Source organism: Neltuma alba, unplaced genomic scaffold (assembly GCF_004799145.2).
Source record: "Neltuma alba isolate B1F8T4 unplaced genomic scaffold, ASM479914v2 tig00011574_pilon, whole genome shotgun sequence".
Lineage (NCBI taxonomy): Eukaryota > Viridiplantae > Streptophyta > Magnoliopsida > Fabales > Fabaceae > Neltuma > Neltuma alba.
The window spans coordinates 471,953-492,414 of NW_021636228.1; the positions used below are offsets into that span (position 1 = coordinate 471,953).

Here is a 20,462-nt window from a genome sequence, read left to right on the forward strand (position 1 = left end):
GCCTTAAAGGTTTTTTCTCGGTTGGTAATTTCTTTTTTTAAAATATCTATATATTTTATTATTATATGAATATTAAACTAAACTGACGTCAACGAAACACATTTAACTTCACATGTCGACATAGAGTTTGAACGTGAAGATGCGTATGCTGATTTTGTTAGATACAGTTTCACGAAACAATGGATAAACAAATATAAAACGTATCATCACAAGACACTGTTTTATCTCGAAAAAACATTTGCTTTAAAGAAGGGTTCAAATGAGTGAATGCCTATGAAGAAGGGTAAAAAAAAAAAAAAGAAGCTCATACACATCTTGAGAATTCATTGTCTTACTCAAATAATTATTAATCCACAAGAAAATTTAAAAAAAAATCTAGCTGCATCTTTTGAGAAAGAATATAGCCATGCTTTAGGTAGTTTGAGGAACAAGCATAAATTGTCGTTTAGAGAAAGATTTCTAGTTGACATTCAATTTCTAAGGAGCTGGCCTAAAAACCTTAGGAACTATGAAATAGAAATTAGAGTGAGGAAACTTGAAAATGTGGAAAATATAATTAGCTAAAACTTTAGAAAAAAATTTGTTTCTAGAATTCTTGATAAAGAAAATATTTCTCAATGAATTGGACATATTCTTACAACATGAAAGTATTCTATCAAAAAATAGAAAGTGAAAGTAATTGTTTGTCGATCAAAAGAAATTTTTCATTCGTAACTTAACGACTTGCCTAGTATTTAAATAGAAAAAATTTCCAACATTCTATGAAAGATAAGATGTCATCTATATCTAAATTAAATCAAAATGTTAAATAATATCCTTAGAAACTTATATATTTAAAATAATATATCCAATGAATTTTACACGACAATAAGATTTAATAGGTCGAATTTAATTATTTAAAAATAACTTCATATTAAAAAAATCCTAAGTGAAAAAGATGAAACTGAATTTCATCTCAAGTAGCGCATCTTGTAACTTGAAACAAACCATCTTTAATCCTACTAATAGTCTTCTTCCACAAACTATTCCTGTTCATAGCCTTCAATTCCATTCAGTATTCGCAATAACAACTCAAATTTTATAAGGAGAATATAGTAATCAAACTGAATCATTATTAAACAACCATACGAAATACTGTTCCATCAAAAAACGAAAGAACTAAGGAGAAGTTGAGAAAGCTAATAGAAAGAAATTAATTAAAACGCCATTCTTTTTTGGTCTCTCTAGTGGCTTAGCCTCTTCTTCTTTCACGCAGGGTGCCCCTCAATTATATTGAAAACCCAAATTTGACCAAAAACAAAACAAAAAAAAAGAAATCCTCATCAGAATTCATTCATGGTATGATCTTACGAGCGAAGCAACGGCATAAGCCCATAATTTCAGATCATCTTTCATCTTTGCTTCATTGCTCATATCCTCAGGAATTTTCATTTTCAATGGCTTCTCTACTTTCTTCTTCCGGTCCAGAAAGTCCCATGTTTCAGAAAGGTAAGGTCTCTGAATATATCTCTCATCAATCTCTTCTTCTTCTTCCTCTTTCTTCCCCAACCTCTTCAACCCAGGAATGATCAAAGCCAATCTCGAATGCCTATCTTCTTGTTTGAAGATAAAACCCAGATCCTTGAACCCTTCCACTTCTTCTAATTCAAGCTCTCTTATGCTCATGTGCTTTCTTATCTTTCTTGACCTCTTCTTCTTTGGTAAGATCATGGAGTTTGAATCTTCGGTTATATCCTTCTTCGTTGGAAAAGGGTCTGGCAAATGAACTGGAAGAACAGAAGTTGGAGAGAAAGAGTCAAGCATCTTGAAGCTATTCTCGCTCATTGACCTAGAATCCATGGCTGGAATGGTCAAAACCTTGAAATCAGAAGATTCATCTTCAGTTTGTTCTTGATCTTTGTTTGTTCCTTCAGGATATTTTATTCCTGTGATAACTAAATGCTGGAACCAGAGAGAATCGTATAGCTCAAGAACCTTCTTGTCAGCTCTCATGGTCACAGCAAAAAGATAAGCACCTGATGAAAACTAATACTGGTCAGAATATGAATATCAAGAGTTGGCGTGTTAAGATTGTATATATGTGTGTGTACATGTATATATCGTTAGGTTTGATATTACTATACTACCCTTAATCTCTGTGAGATTACCGGATATATGTGGAAGGTCAACCAACACGACGCTACAGTGTGAATAGAAACAGGATTAAATCATTGGTTTCATCGTTTGACCACCGCGGCTAAATGAATAAAGAAAGGAAGAGTCCTCAGAAAGGAAGAGGCCAAGGAGGACGAATGAATTCGTTATAGAAAAAATTAGGTACTGTGTATATTATAATAAATCAACCCATTAAATATATAATTTATGATAAGTTTCATACATAATTTTAGTACTGATATTAATAATTAGTTATGCATAAATTACTCATATAAAAAGATTAATATTTTGAGAATATAGAAATATTACAATACTTATATATCAAGTTTCAAGTTCTCCAATCATATATAATCATATGTATTATTTTTAAAATATTAATATTTAATTATAAACTCGCCTGAAAATAATTAGAATATATGGTCATGAGTAATTGGAAAGCTATAATGGATATAAGAAAGGATTAAAGTGCATCCAATACTTCAAAATATTTTCTTATGTGCATTTAACATTCTAAAATATTTTGTGGTACATCCAACAACCTGAAATATGGTTTTAGGTGTGTCTAGTATTGTGAAGTATTTTTTGGTACATCCAGCACCTTAAAATATTTTTTTAAGTGAATCTATCAACCAAAAATATTTTCTAGTACATCCAGCGCTATGATAAAAAAAATACTTTGCACCTAAAAATTACTTCAAGGTGCTTGATGCACCACAAAATATTTCGAGGTGCTAGATGCATGAACTTAACCTATAAGAAACTTCACCTGAGTATTTTCCATAAAAATATTTGTATGATATAGAGATAACGCTTATTTAATATAATGAATTATCATGGATTTTACTGGAGATTTATTATTCATTTACGTTTTTTATTTCAAAACTAATATTAACCATGATCCAATAAGTTGAATGATAAGACAGATATAATATATCAAAATTTTATACCATTTAAATTATTTGAATTTTAATTTATTTATATTCGTTATATGCTTCTTTTTTTTTACTTTATTTTGAAAAAATTAAAATATTACAGATCATTCAGTTCTATTTTTTCATCTTTCAATTTTCCAAATTAATAATAAAGGTTTACTTGTACAATAAATACTAAAGATTTAACAAAATATGAAAATATTGAAAATTGATCCCGAAAATAAAATATTGAAAATTTAGTTTGTCAGTTGAATCTAGTCGAAGTTTTAAAAAGAAAATTATAATTTAAAAAATTTGAAAGAAATAATGGAAGAAAATTTCTTAGGATTCAAATAATTTAATCACAATAAATGTGTTCAAGATATATACAGAACCTTAAAAACGTTAAATACAAAATCGATATACAATTGCACGCACGCATGCGCGCATAAGTGAATTCTCATATAGTGATATAGCCACCTGAAAATCGGACAAAGTTTTCTTTTCTTAAAAAGACAAATAGACAACATATTGAGGTGAGCATTTTCATAATTTATAACTTCATCTATATTAAGTATATTAAAAATATCAAATGTAAAGTTAAGGTTATGATTCAAATGTTATGTGAAAATCCAGCATAATATAAAAACAAATCACGTATATTATTTTTTTTTTTTACATAAATATACAAACAAATAAAATAATGAAGTGCAACAAATTTAATATGAAATTTATATTTCCTTTGATATTTGTTTACTCATATTAAATCAATTCATTTCAATTTTAAATTTATATTAAAAAATAATATCAAATTAAATTAAACTTGAATATAAAAATTTAAAAAAAAATTATAGCTCCAATTGTTATTAATTGAGGGTGCTACTTGTTAAAAAATTAGAATATCACTTTTAGAATCTGTTTACGATTGTTCTTTTTATAAATGGTATAGAAAATTATTCTGATTTACTTAGCATTTTGTTTGGGCATCAAAGGCAAAAAAATCAATGGAAGAAATTTGATTACATTCCAGATGATATCAAGGTAAAATATCTTATCGTGTTCTTTTATTTAACGTGAAATAAAAAGAAAATGGACGGAGGCACAATAAATAGGTTCAATGTTCCTAAATAATTAATACAAATATATACAAAATAATTAAAATGTGTGAACTAAATTTAGATGTCATGAACTAGCTAGAAATAAGAAGATACTATAAAGCTCATGATATTGTTCATAAATAATTAAAATAAATAAACATGCATGTATGTTAAATATAACTAAAGCCATCCTCACTAGCAGAACTATTCTTAACCAGAATAATGATATAATACTTTTAATTAATATAGAAGGATGACTCAACATGGACAGGTGCTTGTGTCTTGATAATACGGTATGGAAGCGCTTGAGTCAATGAAAAATGAATACGCATATTACTGAAAAAATAGATCCGCCCATTTGAGAAAGAAGAACAAGTCAAGTCAACTTAAACTAGTTCATTAAATTAAATAATTTTTTTTAAATCTAAATATATTTTTATTAATTTATTTGTTGTTAGTAAAAAAAAAAAGGTTCATTAACTAATACTATCTTCAGTCCATAATATAAGAAATTGTTTGACTTTTTTTAATCTTAAATGTAAGACTCCAAATTAGTCAATACACTCAATTAGTAACGATGTTTTAGTAAAAATAACATATATTTATTACAAATAACTAATTTAAATTTTTTTTTTAATTTTTTCAAATTAGTCAACTAGATCTTACAATTAAGATCAGAGGTAGTATAAGTTAATGTGCACGTATGTGTGCATTATGCTTGAATGTAATTTTCAAAATTAACTCTTACATGTTACATTGATTAAGAAAGGACACACAATAAACACAGTTAGACGTTCCTAAATAATTAAAATAAATAAGCATGCTATGCTTGAGTGTTAATATATATTTAGATTATTAGGATAACCATTAGACGCAAATATAGTTATGTGAACAACTTAACCAAGAAGAAAATTATCTATCATTGTCATCGTCTCATGCATATTCAAATAATTGTCTATTTCCTTAATCATTCATCCTTATCTATGTGCGTTTTTTTGTTTAATTATGAAAAAGTCAAAAGTATTAAATTTAATCCATGTTTGTCCTAAAAAAATTGAAGTGTGTCCAAACAAATTTAAGTTAGCCCAAAACAAATGTAAGTGTGTCCTAAAAAATGTGAGTCTCCTTAACATTAGCATTCTTTTTCTATCAAGGTTGAATTATTGTCAACTTTGTCCTTTTAATTTGTCTTTCATTGCTCGTGTGTTCTAAGGTTTATCTCGGAGTGCAAGAATATATCACAACCATTAGATTTTTTTTAATTTAAATTATTCAACATTTTATAAAATTATTATTATTTTACTTAAAAATACATAAATTAATTTAATTTGAACAGTTCATGGTTGTAGTAAAATTAAGTGAGAAAAATTTACTTTATGATAATAGTCTACAGTTATTAACCATTCAAATCAAAATTTAACTTTTTAAATTTATTTATATATTTTTATATAAAATTACAATAATATTTTTATGAAATGTTAAATCTGTACTATTAAAATTTTAATCCAACAAGAGCGACGCGAAAAAGAGGACAGGAGAAAGGATCCACTTTCAAAAGGGTAACAAATGCATATACGGCATCATTTTAGGAGGAAAGGGGGACAATAAAAATAATGTAAGCAGAAATTAAAATTCAACTTAGGTGGAAGGAAAAGAATAGATGGAGAAAATTAAATTTTTTAAAAAAATACTAATTTTCCTCAAAAACGGAAATTTAGCATCTTCTAATTAAATCAACAAGGAAATCAATGCTTCACATTTAATCTTTAGTAAAATATAATTACAAATATTAATCCACACGGCGATTAGGAAATTTAAAATATTTGCAATTTCACCCCCACACTCCTCATTATTTATACTTTTTCCACAATTATCAACAATTCAAATAATTTCTAACAAATCCAAATTAAATACAAATCATCAAAGGTAAAAAAGCAGAGCATATGGTCCATTTCTAGCTACCAAATGACTCCTAATATTTTGTACGCTTGGTTTATACACTACTTTATTGTCATGTACAGGGTGGTCGAGATATGAGAGTGGCAGAACACAACAGAAAAACCAGAGAGCAGTTTCATCTCGACATTGACTATGTCTTCAACAACGTTTAGTACAGTACAATCAACGAGTTGTGCATAGTGTCGTCCTTAGTACAATTCAACAAATAAAACACTTTCAAAACCTTCGTGTAAAAAATCAATAAATCATAAGGCACCAAACCGTGAACTACTTGCCCTGTTTCAAGGCCCTGAGGGAAGCACAAGTTTTAAGCACAGAACACAAAGGAAACTCATAAGGCACCAGGTGCTTCCTGAGGATGATCGTGCCGTAAAAAATCAAAAAGCAAAACATTCCAAGTCATCAAATCATTGTATTCCATCTCTTCAAAGACCAACCATTCACTTATAAGGCCATATTTGGAGCACATGTCCATAAGAGCAGTTTCGACCACAGTTCCACAATCACAACCCATTTTGATCATGAGAGCATGGTCTAGATAACACAGAACAAGCACCCGAAACGGGTGAACGTATAGACGTCAATGTCGGAACGCACATGGCGCATACGATGAAAGATTGTCCGGGCTGTGACAGGATTTAAAGTTCAGGAAGGCAACTATGAAGCATTTCATCGAACACACGCGCATCATCATCCTGAAAATGTATGGCTTTGGCAATGGGGATTGTACGGGGTAAATTAAACCAGCATTTTGAGGGATAAAGTGTGCGCAATCAAATGAACATGCGAAGCCAAACAAAGTTGCTACCACCGATGAAATCAAACTCCTCTTTCCCAAATGCTTACAATTACACACTAGAGTAAGAATTTTGGAGTTGGTTTCCTTGTTGGTTGGGTTGGTTTACACTTTACAGATGCTCTGTTCTTGTACTAGCAAGTTCAGCTAATCGATATGAACAAAGAGCAAAAGCTGTCAAACAAGCAAGTAAATCAAGCACCAAAGATAAACCAGCTAATCGATATGAAGAAGATTCAAGCTACTACAATCCTATTCAATGGTTTAAGGCCGAACAAGGAACCTTTTAAGAACTTCCGTTGGGTACAATACAGATCATGTATAATGACTAAATTTAAACAGGCCAAGGCACTAACTCACAGCAGACAAAAGGCCAACTAACAAAGTATGCAATTGACACCAATCAAAAGGCATAATAAAATTTTCAGTTTTTTGGGGGTGACTAACTAATTGCACAATAAATCCAAATGTTCGCAAGTTAACGATATACAACATAGAGCCGTGTAAGGGTGCTTAGGGCGGAAAAACCAAGAAGAGATATTACGGTGCACAATGCATTAAAGGTTAAGGGTTGGGGTTAAGGTATCCTTTTGACATAATTAAGGGTAAAAGTACAAATTCACTTCTGATGTTATTTTTCAGTTGCATTCAATACCCTAATCTTTCTAGTGGTGCAATTTTACTGTGATCTTTTTTTTTTTGTGTGTGTGAAATTACACTAAAAAAAAGATTATGAGTAAAATTGTAACTAAAAAAAATCATGGGTATAATTGCACCGGTAAAACATCAGGGTATTGGGTGCACCTAAGGTTGTTCAAATAGGCCCGTTCCAATTGACTTGTCCAGGTCCCAACCATATTAGGATGGGACGGACCCGCCTCAAAAATTTTTTGAATGGGACAAAAATTGAGACTGGGACAGGACGAAATAGGAGACGGGGTCGTCTCGTCTTGGTAGTACTCCCTCCGTTCCTTATTATAAGAGACAATAACCGAAGTACGTTGATAAAAAAAACAGTTAAAATTAGTTAAGAACAATTAATGTGCAAAAAGTATCATTTTTTTCCAAAAATGCCCTCATTAATAAGGAGAGAGAGCATGAGAGAGAACAATTAAATTATTAAAAGAAAGAAAAGTGGGAGGGAGGGAGAGTGTGAGTTGGAGATAATAAATATGGGTAAAATAGTAAATCAACACAAAAAAGTAGAGACAACTTGTAAGTGTCTCTTATATATAGGAACATGCCATAAGCATCAAATGTCTCTTATAATAAGGAACGGAGGGAGTATTATTTTTTATTTTTTTTATCATATTATAATTACTAAATGTTAAAAATACAAAATGTTTAAGGCATGTGTTATACAAAATATTTATATTTGTAGCTTTCAAGACATATGTAGTTGAATGATTATTATTTACTTAAAGTTTTTATAGTTGTTTATAATTTTTGGAATAGTGAAAATGAATTTTAGAGTTATTATGTTACTGATTATTATTTATTTGGACTTTTTTTAAAAAGAGCTAAGTCCAAAGAAATAAAAAAGAAAAAAATGCTTTCAAAAGGACTAAGCCCAAAGAACTAAAAATAAAAGGAGAAAAACAACCAAAATCTATTGTAATAGATCTAACAACAAAACAAAAAATATTTAAAAAAACAAAATAAGATGTTCTGGTCTCGTCTCGATTCCGTCCTATCCTGTTCCTATCAAGACCGAGACAACACCGGGACGGGGTTAGACACAGAACAGGATTTCCTGTCCTGTCCCCATTCATCAAGACGGGATCAAGATGGGCTTGTCCCAATCTTGTTCTGTCCCGTCCCGTGAACAGCCCTAGATGTACTTGAGAAATAAGATTAGGACTAACCCTATAATTAAAAGAAAAAAGCACATTAAGAATGTTTTTGTTGATTACTATTTTTTGTTATATAATGTGACTTTAACATTTTCAACTTTTAGGGTGGTGAATAAATTATTTTAATTGGGGAACGTTTTCCCAATTTTCCCAATATTCAATGATTTTATCTTCGAAAAAAGGATTAAAAAAAAAAGACGACAACAACAATACAAATTACAAAATAATTGGTAAAAACAAGACTATTATGTTTAAATTGTGATTATTGGGGGAAAATCATGAGCCCATATTCTCCACATGGCAATCACCATCTTTTGACTTTTTTCTTTTCTTTTTTTTTCTTTTTAAGTAGAAGCGCCATATGTTGTACTTTAAATTGACTTTGGAGTTGTGGCCTTGTTATTGGATTGGCTTTTCATGATTTTACTTTTTCATGAAAGAATTTATTCCTGCAGGCTGCAGCAAAAGAAAATGGACCATCACATCTTTATTCCCTTCCAATCACTGCTTCCCTTCACCAATATTCCATCAATTCTGTGATTCCATTTTGTCCCATTTAACTTTTCTCTTGTTGCCCTCATCATTTTTAACGACAATCATAATACTATCACTGCGACGCCTATAACAACCCCGAATTTTATAAAAATAATTTAGAGTTTGAGATAACTTGCATTTTCGAATTAAAAACATTTATATTCGAATATTTTAAAAATTAAACTTATTTTGACAATGATAACAAATAGTTAACCATATTGTGTTAAAAAAAGTTTAGCAAGTTGTATAAGGTTCACGGTAATTATTCTAGACTCTGCAAACGGCCCCACATACACATATTATATTTTGTGACCATGGAGACTAATCCTATGTTTGAGGAGAAGAAAATTAAGTAGAAAATAATATTAAGAGGGAAAACTCATTAAAGTAGTAATTTTTGAACTATTTTTGAAATTTTTTTTAGTATTTACTCTCTTATTTTTCTTTTATTTTTCCCACCATTCAAGTATAGCCTAAAGAATTCAAGAGCAATAGTGGATTTTTCTTAATTAAGTTATTAGATACACAAAAATTAGAATTCAAAGGCCACATCACTTAGGACTTGTTTGAAATCGTGATAAAAGCTTTCAAAAGCAACCTTTCAATTATGATTTATAAAAGATGAGGCGAAAGGACAAAGATACCCATGAACAATTACCATATGTACAGCTGACACCATAAACAAACCGTAGGTCCAAATATGCTCATGATGATTTCAAAAGGGCTCTATTTTACCACAGCCATTAGACCAAGAAAATGTTCATCGATTTTGAGCTGTAGGTCCTATTTTCCCGTCCATGTGTCATCCAAGCTTGCTTGTAACATTGTGTGGTTGAAGGGTTTAACCAAAATGAAAGGTTAAGGTGGCAAAGCTGAGCGTACGCGTGGCACGAAAGTCGTATTATTTTTATGTTCCCAACTCAATAAAAATTAATTTTAAAATACTCTTAATTATTTAAAAAATACAATCAATTCCTTGTCTTTTCTTAATTAAATATGTAACTTTACTATTCAAGTTTAGCACTTCAACGGTCCAAAACCGCATTGACATTGCCGACCTACCTTCAATTTTCGCGAAGCTTGTATCTTCACCTTCTTCAATTTCCATGGCAACAGCTTCATCTCCGATCACCGTCACCAACGGCCATTCTTCTCAGCCTTAGGATCGAGCCAAAGCGGTCAAGGAGTTCGACAAATCCCAAGTCAGAGTCAAAGGCCTCATCGACTCTAGCATCTCCACCATCCCTCCTTTCTTCGTTTTCCCTCCCGACTCCCGATTCGACCTCGAACCCCGTCCTGGAAGTGAGTCCCAAGTCCCAACCATCGACCTCTCCGGCGTTGTCAACAACGACTCCCCCCATCGTCGCTCTGCTATCATGGACTAAATATGCTCCGCCGCCTCCACAGTTGGCTTCTTTCAGATCATCAACCACGGCATCCCCTTAGAAGTCCTCAACTGCACAACCTCCTCCGTCAAGGTGTTCAACGAACAACTGACGAAGATCAAGGTGTGACTGTACCTCAGGTTGCTGACGACTGGCATGAACTTCATATCCAATGTAGATTTGTACAGTTCACAACCCGCAAGCTGAAGGGACACACTGTAGGTACAGCTAAACCCTCTCGTGGATGCCTTCTGGTCAAATAAAAATAATACAACTTCCTGCCACATGTACACTCAGCTTTGCCACCTTACACTTTCATTTTGGTCAAACCTTTCAACCACACAGTGTTACAAGCCAGCCTAGATGACACATGTACAGGAAAATAGGACCCATAGCTCAAAATTGATAGATGTTTTGTGGGTCTAACGGCTATGGTAAAACAGAACTCTTTTGAAATCATCATCAGTATATTTGGACCCACGGTTTGTTTATGGTGCCAGTTGCACATATGGTAATTATTCATGGGTACTTTTGCCCTTTAGTCCTAAAACATGAGATAAGTATATAAAAAAAATTTTGTTTCGATTTATATAAAAATGCTCACAAGCATTTATCAAAATTTATACCCCAACAGCTTGAATTGGCAAACCATCTTTATTAATTTAGCCCATTGAGGTATGAATAACGCGCGAAACTAATTATGATATTTTGCTATTATAGGATGTCATAATATTTATTAATTATTTAATTTAGTCCATTGAGGTATGACCTCATGTGGACTAGAGCACGCAACTACCCTCCATAAGGGAGGATTTTATAATGCCACGGTGACCACATGCCATTGGGTATAATATAATTTTATGAAACATAGGGGATAAATAGTACGAGTACTATTTATGACTAAATTTTATATTAAATTTTTTATTACTAATTAAAGTACCTGTTGGAAAATAACAAACTGTATTTTATTTAAATACTGTATACTATACTAGTATGACATGGCGGCTGGCGCCATCCACTACCCCTAAAGATGTTTGATTTATTATCACTATGTAATATAAAAATATTAACAATGCGCAGCAATCAAAAGCCATGACACAACTTGCGCTAATGGAGACCCTAAACCCATCATCTAAATGAAAACGAAAATTCGTTTCCTCTTATATTACAATTATAATTTACGAATTTTGGTGTAGTAAATATTACAATAAAGTTAATTAACAAGCATGAAAAGTATATTACATTATCTTGAAAATTACAAATCGGGAAATCTAAATGAAAACGAAAATTTGTTTCCTCTTATATTACAATTATAATTTACGAATTTTTGTATAGTAAATATTACAATAAAGTTAATTAACAAGCAGGAAAAGTATATTACATTATCATTAAAAGTACAAATCGGGAACTTGAGATTTATCATCTAACAGTAGAAGCAACATTATGAGCCCACAATTTTAGACTATCTTTCACATCGATTTCATTGTCGGTAGAAGGAACTCTCCAGTTCATCAGAAAAGGATTCCGATTTTGATTACTCTCTTTCTTTCTTCTTCTTTCCTGAAACTCCCATGCTTCTGAGAGATAAGGTCTTGAGATTTCCGAGTCATCAGAATGTCTTTCTTGTTCTTCTTCTCCTTCGTCTTCTTCGTCAGCATCTTTCTTCCCCAATCTCTGTAACCCAGGAATTATAGAAGCCAAGTTCGAATCTTTATCTTTTTCAGAGAAAACAAAACCCAGATCCATAAAACCTCTTAGTTCCTCAAACTCAAGATCAGACAGGCTCTTTCTTTCCTTCTTGTTCATCCTTCTTCTAATATCTCTCTTCTTCTTGTCTTCGACATGGAGAGTCATCTGTTTTGGGGGTTCAATTTCTGGGTCTGTGTCTGTGGCTTCTTTTCCTGATAGAATGGTTTGAAGCTTCGAAGGAGCAAGAAGAACGGTGTCTGGGGAAAAAGAACCGAACTTGAAGCTCGTTAAGGAGTCGCTCATGGACCTGGTGTGGATGGTTTCGATGCGAGAAAGCTTCGGTCTTGGTGAATCTGGGATTTGTTTTTCTTCAATTTGATCTTCTGGGTTTTCTTCAGAACTTGTTGATTTTATTGACTTAGGGGTCTCCTTCAAGATTTCGACCTCGAACCAGCAAGAATCGTAGAGTTTCAGAAGATCCTCTGCTTCCATCAGTGGCGGCTCTTTGGAAAAATCAGCAGAAGAACCTTGCGCCAAATTCCGACCTATCTCTAATTTGCGTGGAACACTTCCCCAGGGATGATATTTATATACATATTATGCTTTTATTACCACATTGCCCTTCCCCGCGTTCTAATAATAATAAAAAAAAACAGAGAATTTTTTTGACCAACTAAAACTCAGAAGAGTTCAACTTTTAACCAGTTAATTATATTTGTACACGTTTTACATCTGCGACGTTTTCAAATTTCAATACTAATTTTTGTGGACCTACTTTTTTTTATTTAAATTAAAAGATTGTAAGAATTAATTTGAGTTAAACGCAGTAGTAGCGTACAGTGTTATTTTCGGAATGAAAAAACAAGCGTAATCACACATGTGATTCCTTTCAAATTTAATAAATGAATAAAAGATTAACCTATAGCAGAATAACAAAATTGAACTTACTATGTTGGAATAGATTTTAATAAAGATCATTTTTGCCAGCAAGAAAGATGTTATTATAATCTCCAGCAGTCTTCATAAATGTGAGTTATAGTAAAAGAAGTATTCGATCCAAGAGTTAGTCATATATTTCATAAAAAATTTATATCTTATTATGGATTAAAAAATAATTTAAAAAGGCACTAACGATGAAAAAGATTCAATACAATGAGGAAGAAATACATATGAATCTGGCTAGAGGAAAAGCAACCTTCTGAAACGGTGTGATGGAACATGGAAGTATGTAGAAGGAGAGGGAATTAAAGACGGTGAAAGTGACACTTTAGGACCAAATAAACTGAATAATGATATTTTAGGATTCAAAGCTATCTGAAGGATCCCTATATTAATGCAAGTTCAAAATCATAAGAAAATAAAATTTAAAATTTTGAAAGTTAAATCAAAATCCATAAAACTTAATTACTTCCTTTGGTCCTTTTTATTATTATATTTCCTCCAATTCTATTTATAAGTCTCAAATTTAAAAAAAAGTGTGGTTCATTTTATAAGTTTTAATTTAGATGTTATTCTTAATTATTTTTCTCTTGTTATATTTTTTTCATGCATTCTATTTTATCTTTTTTCTCATTCATTATAAGGGTATATTTAAAAATAAAAGTATATTTCTAATTTATTTGTTGTTTTTAATTAATTTTAACTAATTATTTATTACCCGTGAATTAGTTATTTGAAACTCATAATAAGGACTGGAGGGAGTAAATGACCAGATCACATAAATTAAATTTTCTTAAAAAATTAATTAAAGCAAATAAATATGTAAAAAGTACAATTTATTTTCAAAAACACTATTATTATGGAAAGTGAGTGGGTAGATAATTAATGTAATAAGACTAATTAATATAATTACTTAAAATGTTTTACATGATGTTAGTATTTTTTTAAAAAAATAAATAAGAACAAATCATTCTTAGAAAACTCTCTTGTACATAGGATAAAAGGAAGTAGAAAGATTGTGAATTAAAGTTTTCATATTTATTCTTAAGGTTTTTTTTAAGAAATAAGGAATCCTAATTTGTCATTTAGCCTCAAAGGAAAAGGAAGGGATGGAGATAACAAGGAAATAAATGGTGCGGATGTCATACACAATGCATAATAAAATGCATAAATTAATAAATGAGAGGGCCCCCATAGAGACAGATGTTTAGTTGGCGAGTGGTTGATATCATAAGGTATGTACAAAGGGTCCCATCCTTTTCTGTGACCTTATGCATTGACCCTTGGTGGTTCCATCTTTTTCTTATTAATTCCATGATTGCTCACACACAATGCAACTTATTTCTGCTTTCCACACATACCCCACTAATTAATACTCTTGCTCCCTTTCTCACTTGTCTCATCTTAATCAATATTAGTACTACATCTGTATTTCCATTGAGACTAAATAAAAAATAGGACAAGAAAGTATTATTACATATGTTTTACAAATCACTTTGATATGAAAGCTCCTATATAAATAAGAAACGTAGGTCTATCGGATTTTTGTTCAAGGTATATTATCATGTATTAAATATGACTATCTCTCCTAACAAATATTATGAGAAATTAGTTCATTCCATTAGACTCAACCTCGCTAATAATGCCAATTGTCTTTAATAGCTTGTGTATTTTAGCCTTTAATGTATTGGAAGGGATATACTTTAATCACAAGCATGCACGATAATAATCCAAGGGGAACAAACTGAGTTGCCTTTATCAGTGGTTAGGATAATTTGTCGCTCGTTTTGAAATTAGACAGAATTAGAAATTTTCTTTTTTTCTTTCTTTTTTCCCCCCACACATGCCTCATCAATATACTTGCTTCCTTCCTCACCTGTATCAATCAAATATTAATCGTCAAATTGACATACAGCTGTATTTCTATAGAATAAAATGTATAGTGAAAACGCCCAAAAAAAAAAGGTTAACTTGTGGTGGGAAAGATAAGAGAGAACGATTGTACTGATCTATACTATTACTAAACGAAAATAAAAATTTTAGTTATACCAAACTGGCTCAGGTGGTACGAGATGGATTCATCAAATCCTAATGATTCAAAACTCAAAAAAAAATTCTTGAAATGGTTTTAATAAAGACGCGTGTGTGTGTGTGTGTGTGTGATATAAGACTTCAAAATTAATGTGAAAAGAGATGGAGACTGAAATTTATAAGATGATACGATAAATGGGACAATTCATAACAAGTAGGAGTAGGAAGGATAATAATCCAAAGCGAACGACTAAGTCGGCTTTATCAGTATCAGTAGGTTAACAGTGCATGTCGCATGATTCCAAATTAGACAAAATCAAGAAATTTTCTTGGAATCACTGTGGTCGGCAGCTTTGGCTCTTACGTATATAACATCAGAATTTGGTGTTAATCATAGGCTTCTTGAATTGCCTAAAACACCCCCAAGTACACGTGGAGCTTATCCTACTGTAAAAGGAAATAAAAATTAGTTATTTAATTATATTCTTATAGTATTAATTTAGTTACAACTTGATGTAAACTTAATCTCTCAAAGTTTTAGTTATTTAATCTATTGGTCCTTATATTGTATTGCTCAATTATAATTCAATTACTGAAGGATTATTTGATATTCTGGATAGACAGGGTACCGATAAATTAAATGACTCAATCACACACTATTATAAGAATTAAATAATAATAATAATAATAATAATAATAATAATAATAATAATAATAATAAAAGTCACGTAGGACAGAGGTATGGTCAATATATACCTATGTTTGAAAATGTGTTCTTGCCCCAAATGACTTTTTGACTAAAAAAGGTTGCAATGATCACATGAAATATGAATTAAATTGGATATTATTATATCCTTTTCATTTAAAATAATGAAACACGCATAGCACACAAACACGTTAATGTTAGGTTTTGAACTGACGCCTCATCCAAACATACATAGTGAATATATAGCATTGTCGCTAGAATAACTAGCCATTGATTGAATATTTATCTGTATCAATCCAACTAGTTCAGGTATTTGTATGAATATTAAGTGGAGTATGAATAAAAACTAAGCTTTCAAATCTCGTAGTTGGCTTGCAGTTATAATTCGTAGAGGTCTTCGTCTCTTCGATATGCAAAATATGGACATGATACGATGATATGCAACAATTTTCACTCGTGTAATGATTCTTTTTTTTTTTTTTGGGTGGAATTGTTAGGTTAGAAACAATTTTCAAAATTGGGAATTTGATCAATGTAGTCATGATTGGGTTTTGGGTGGTGTTAAAGCGAAAGCTTATCGTTATAATAATGCAGCTATATATATGATGTGTAATTATTATTTTTCTGGCAAAAAATAATGGATGCTTTACGAACCATATGATCAATAAATTATGTATTATTAATTAAAAATCATACATGTAAATATGAAATATCATCCTGCCAACCGATTTCATATTTAATTTTTGAATTCCTTAACAATACGCTATTTCTTACTTTCACTTATTTTTCGAAGAAATATAGTGACAAAATATACAAGTTTTTAAATGGTTAAAAGAATGGGGATAAGAACCAAATATAATGTTAATTATACAACCAATCTTAATCTTATTTTTCTTTAAATGTTGGAGAAATTTTTAAATAAGGCCGATCGATATAATAAGTCCTAGTATTTCAAATGTGATGTGTTTGTGTGTGTGCACGGCAAATCGTCCATAAGCGCATCCGATTTCACATTTTAATATTCAATGATGTCCAGGGCATTTCAGTAAATGAACAATTGTTGGCAGAATATACTGATTTTGATCCCGTGTTATTTATTAATTAACTAATCATCATTATTGACTAGCAAAGTTGGTCCATCAATATATTATATTATATCAGTATAAAATTTTAAAATATAGTATTTATTTCAAATTTTATTATAACTACACGTGATTCACTTTATTTATATTTTATATAAAAATATTGAAACTTGAAAGACTGAGAGCCGTGACTCGGAAGTGCGGTATAACAGCATAACTACACGTCATTCACTTTCTTTATATTTTATTTAGATTTTCCATTTATTAATTTATCTTAAAATTCCTACACATAAATAGGGCATTTGATAATTTTCGTTTGGTCCAAGATAAATTTTTTTTTCTTTCTTATCTCCCATATAAAAATTTTTCTCATAACATTTCTATTTATTAGGACATTTTTGTCTCTGTGCAGTAAATTTTAATAGTTAAATGATACAATTATTTTTTAAAAAACTTATAAATTTTTGACATATCAATTACAAAAAAAATAATTTACATTTTTTTAATTATATGAAGTAGTTAACAGGACCTTGTTATATTACTAATAGTACTTTAGTACCTGTAAAAACTGTTTTACTATCGAGGAATACTCAACATATAATATGAAACGCGTTTATAAATAATTAATGGGTTGAGAAAGACTGATTCCGCACGTGACTCATGCCTCCGCGTGGCTCATAATTAATGACTTTCGAATGTAATGCGTGTTTCTTTCTTTTTTTCCCCCAAGGATAAGTATCCTCTTATTAGATGAGCATTAAACGTGGACATCCTCTCAATAAAAATTCAAACCTCAATTAGTCATATTATGAGAGAAGAGTTTCTTCTGCACCCGTTGATTGTGATGCATGTTTCTCTTTCAATGTGTTTAACTCTTAACTGTATCATCTGCTTGCTGACCTCTCTTAATTTTGTGGGTAGAAAATTTTCCTGGCACTATTTATTAATATTTTCTTTTACACTTTTCATTCTTAGATAACATGTACGTCCATTTGCAAATGGATATACTTTTATTGTTAGTACACGTATTCCTCCTGAAAATTTTCTAATTCCAGCTGTGAATTGTTTCTCCAGACTTGTATATTATCATATTCAACTTTTTTAGTTATATTAGTCTATCTGTCAATGAACATATTTTATTGTTAATTTATGTACTCCGTTGAAAAATGTTCATCTTTTTATTTCAAGTAGTTCACTCACAGATAGATTAGTTCTTATTGTTAATGTGCATACTCGTGTTGGAAATTATCCAATTCTTGTTGTGAATAGTCCCTCTCTGACGAGCCTTTTTATATTTCAATTAGTTCACTTGCAAATAGACAAGTTCTTGCTGTTAATCTATGTATTATTCTTACAAATTTGTAAATTCCAGTTGTCAATAATTGCACTCAGAGTAGAAAATTCGTGGGGAGAAAAATAGAATATTACAATTAATTGACATATAATATACTCATGATATATATTTCCTCACACTGAATTGAAATTAAACTTGTGCAAAATCCCTATACACAAATTTTCACACATTCTAAACTAGTTTGAATGACATCTTGAATTGAAATACTAAGGAGTTGAGTCCAATCACCATCTGTAAGCGCGGGGTTAGATTTGGGAGAGGCTTTTGGTGCACTTACTGAGTTTTGTGTCCATCTTTATAATTAATCTGGCTAAAATTGGTATCACTATGCAGTTTCCCCTGATAGTTATTGTCCTCCGAAGGTTTTTCTCTTCAACGAGATAGCACCGCTTGTCTTGGAGTAGAATCTATTATAGGTTCCTCAGATCAAACCCTCTCATTCTTGCGAAGCGACTCAGCTGCTTGATTATCGATCTGAACCATTCGTGCAATACAGTGAAATGGTATGAACACAATATGAAAGAAAAGGTAAACTAACGATCTTGAGAGTAATTAGTAAATAATAGACAGCAGATAAAAAATTAACGAAGAAAACAAGAAGTCTCCCATTGTTCTGAATCAAGAAACGCCCAAAATTAACCCCCAAACCAGTTGTTTTCTGAAAAATGAGAAACGAAAAAGAAGAAATAGAGGAAAAAGAAGAGAATTGCCTGCTTGAGAATATTTTTAGCGGCAGAGTTTGGAGGAGATCCAATTCGCCATTATCTCTTTTATTCAGCTGGGTATTTCTGTCTTTTTCCTCCTCAAATTAATTTCATTTGCCTCCTACAGTCTTGCAGTGAGGTTTCAGAATTATAAAGAGACTTTTGGCAATTAATCAGCTACAGTAGTTCTAAAATAAATTTTTTTAAAAATAATAAATTAGTTATTTCGCAAAAAATATGCGTTAATGTCATTAAAGTATCATTTTTTAATAATTTTCGTTAGACATTATTAAAAAAACCTTTTAAGATGTACAACGAATAGAGTTTAGGAAAGTAAATGAAGTTGTAAATTTGAAAAATAAAGCAATACACTTATAACAAAAAAAATTCTCCACTAACTCTTGTATTTAGAACTGATAAATAGAATAGAAAAAAAAAATCAAGATGATCCATCAGCAAATAAATACGAGTAATGTTGAAATTTGGTTGGTGGACATTGAAGTCAACACAATTTGGCTTATGAAAATGGTTATATATGGAGCAGGAACAAGATCCAGAATCGTCTCGCCCTGTCTCTCTGATCTGACGAGTCTGATGCCAAAAAATAAATAAGTTTTGGAGGATTTGAATCTGAGATTATGAAGGGAGCTGTGAATTGCGGGGCAAAACTCCTTTGGCAGTGAGCTGCTTTAATTTAATGGTGGCCAACGTAACTGCCAAAGGAGTATTGCCCTGTAATTCACACCCTCACATGACGAGCTCGTGAGCTTTCTGGTCTTTCTCTAAGTCCGCCATGTCTACTTATATGCGTAGGTGATGATAATAAATATCTCAGCCAGAGATATTCCCAAGCATATCTTCTATATATATTCCTGTGTTTCGCACCCTACCATAAACCTAATGGTCCATTCTGCTTCCTCGTCTGCCTTCACCCTCCCGTCTGTTATTGAAGTTTGAGATTTCTACGCACCACATTTCGTAAAATTTACGGATCTTTTCCTACATATTTGTGTCGTCTTTTGTCTGGAAAAGATTTCTGAAAATTGATTAGGTGTTTATATGGAAGTTTTTAAGTCTTTTACATTTCATTCACCAGGAAGGTTGTCCTTTTATTAAGGTATCAACATGTCATTTGAACACTTGTGATTTTGTGCAAAATTCAAATCGTTTTCTTTTACAAATGAATTTTGAGTCCCTACAAGTTTCTCGGCTATCCTTGAAGGGGTAAATTTAACGCTTTTTGTGTAAAAATGTTAAATATATTTTAA

General features: G+C 31.2%; 2 protein-coding genes across 2 annotated transcripts; both read right to left on the reverse strand.

Moving 5' to 3' along the window:
- Positions 1-1,329: 1,329 nt before the first annotated feature.
- Positions 1,330-10,412, reverse strand: LOC114715097 (uncharacterized). Its single transcript, XM_028899899.1, has 4 exons — positions 10,367-10,412; positions 6,559-6,655; positions 2,127-2,179; positions 1,330-2,015 (listed from the first exon to the last, which is right to left on the reverse strand). Exons 1-4 carry the CDS (start codon positions 10,410-10,412, stop codon positions 1,330-1,332), a joined length of 882 nt encoding a protein of 293 aa, XP_028755732.1.
- A 1,549-nt stretch (positions 10,413-11,961) lies between these two features.
- LOC114715119 (uncharacterized) lies at positions 11,962-12,912 on the reverse strand. The gene has a single exon (XM_028899912.1). The coding sequence runs from the start codon at positions 12,868-12,870 to the stop codon at positions 12,109-12,111; it is 762 nt and encodes a 253-aa protein (XP_028755745.1). The 5' UTR covers positions 12,871-12,912; the 3' UTR covers positions 11,962-12,108.
- Between the last annotated feature and the right edge of the window lie 7,550 nt (positions 12,913-20,462).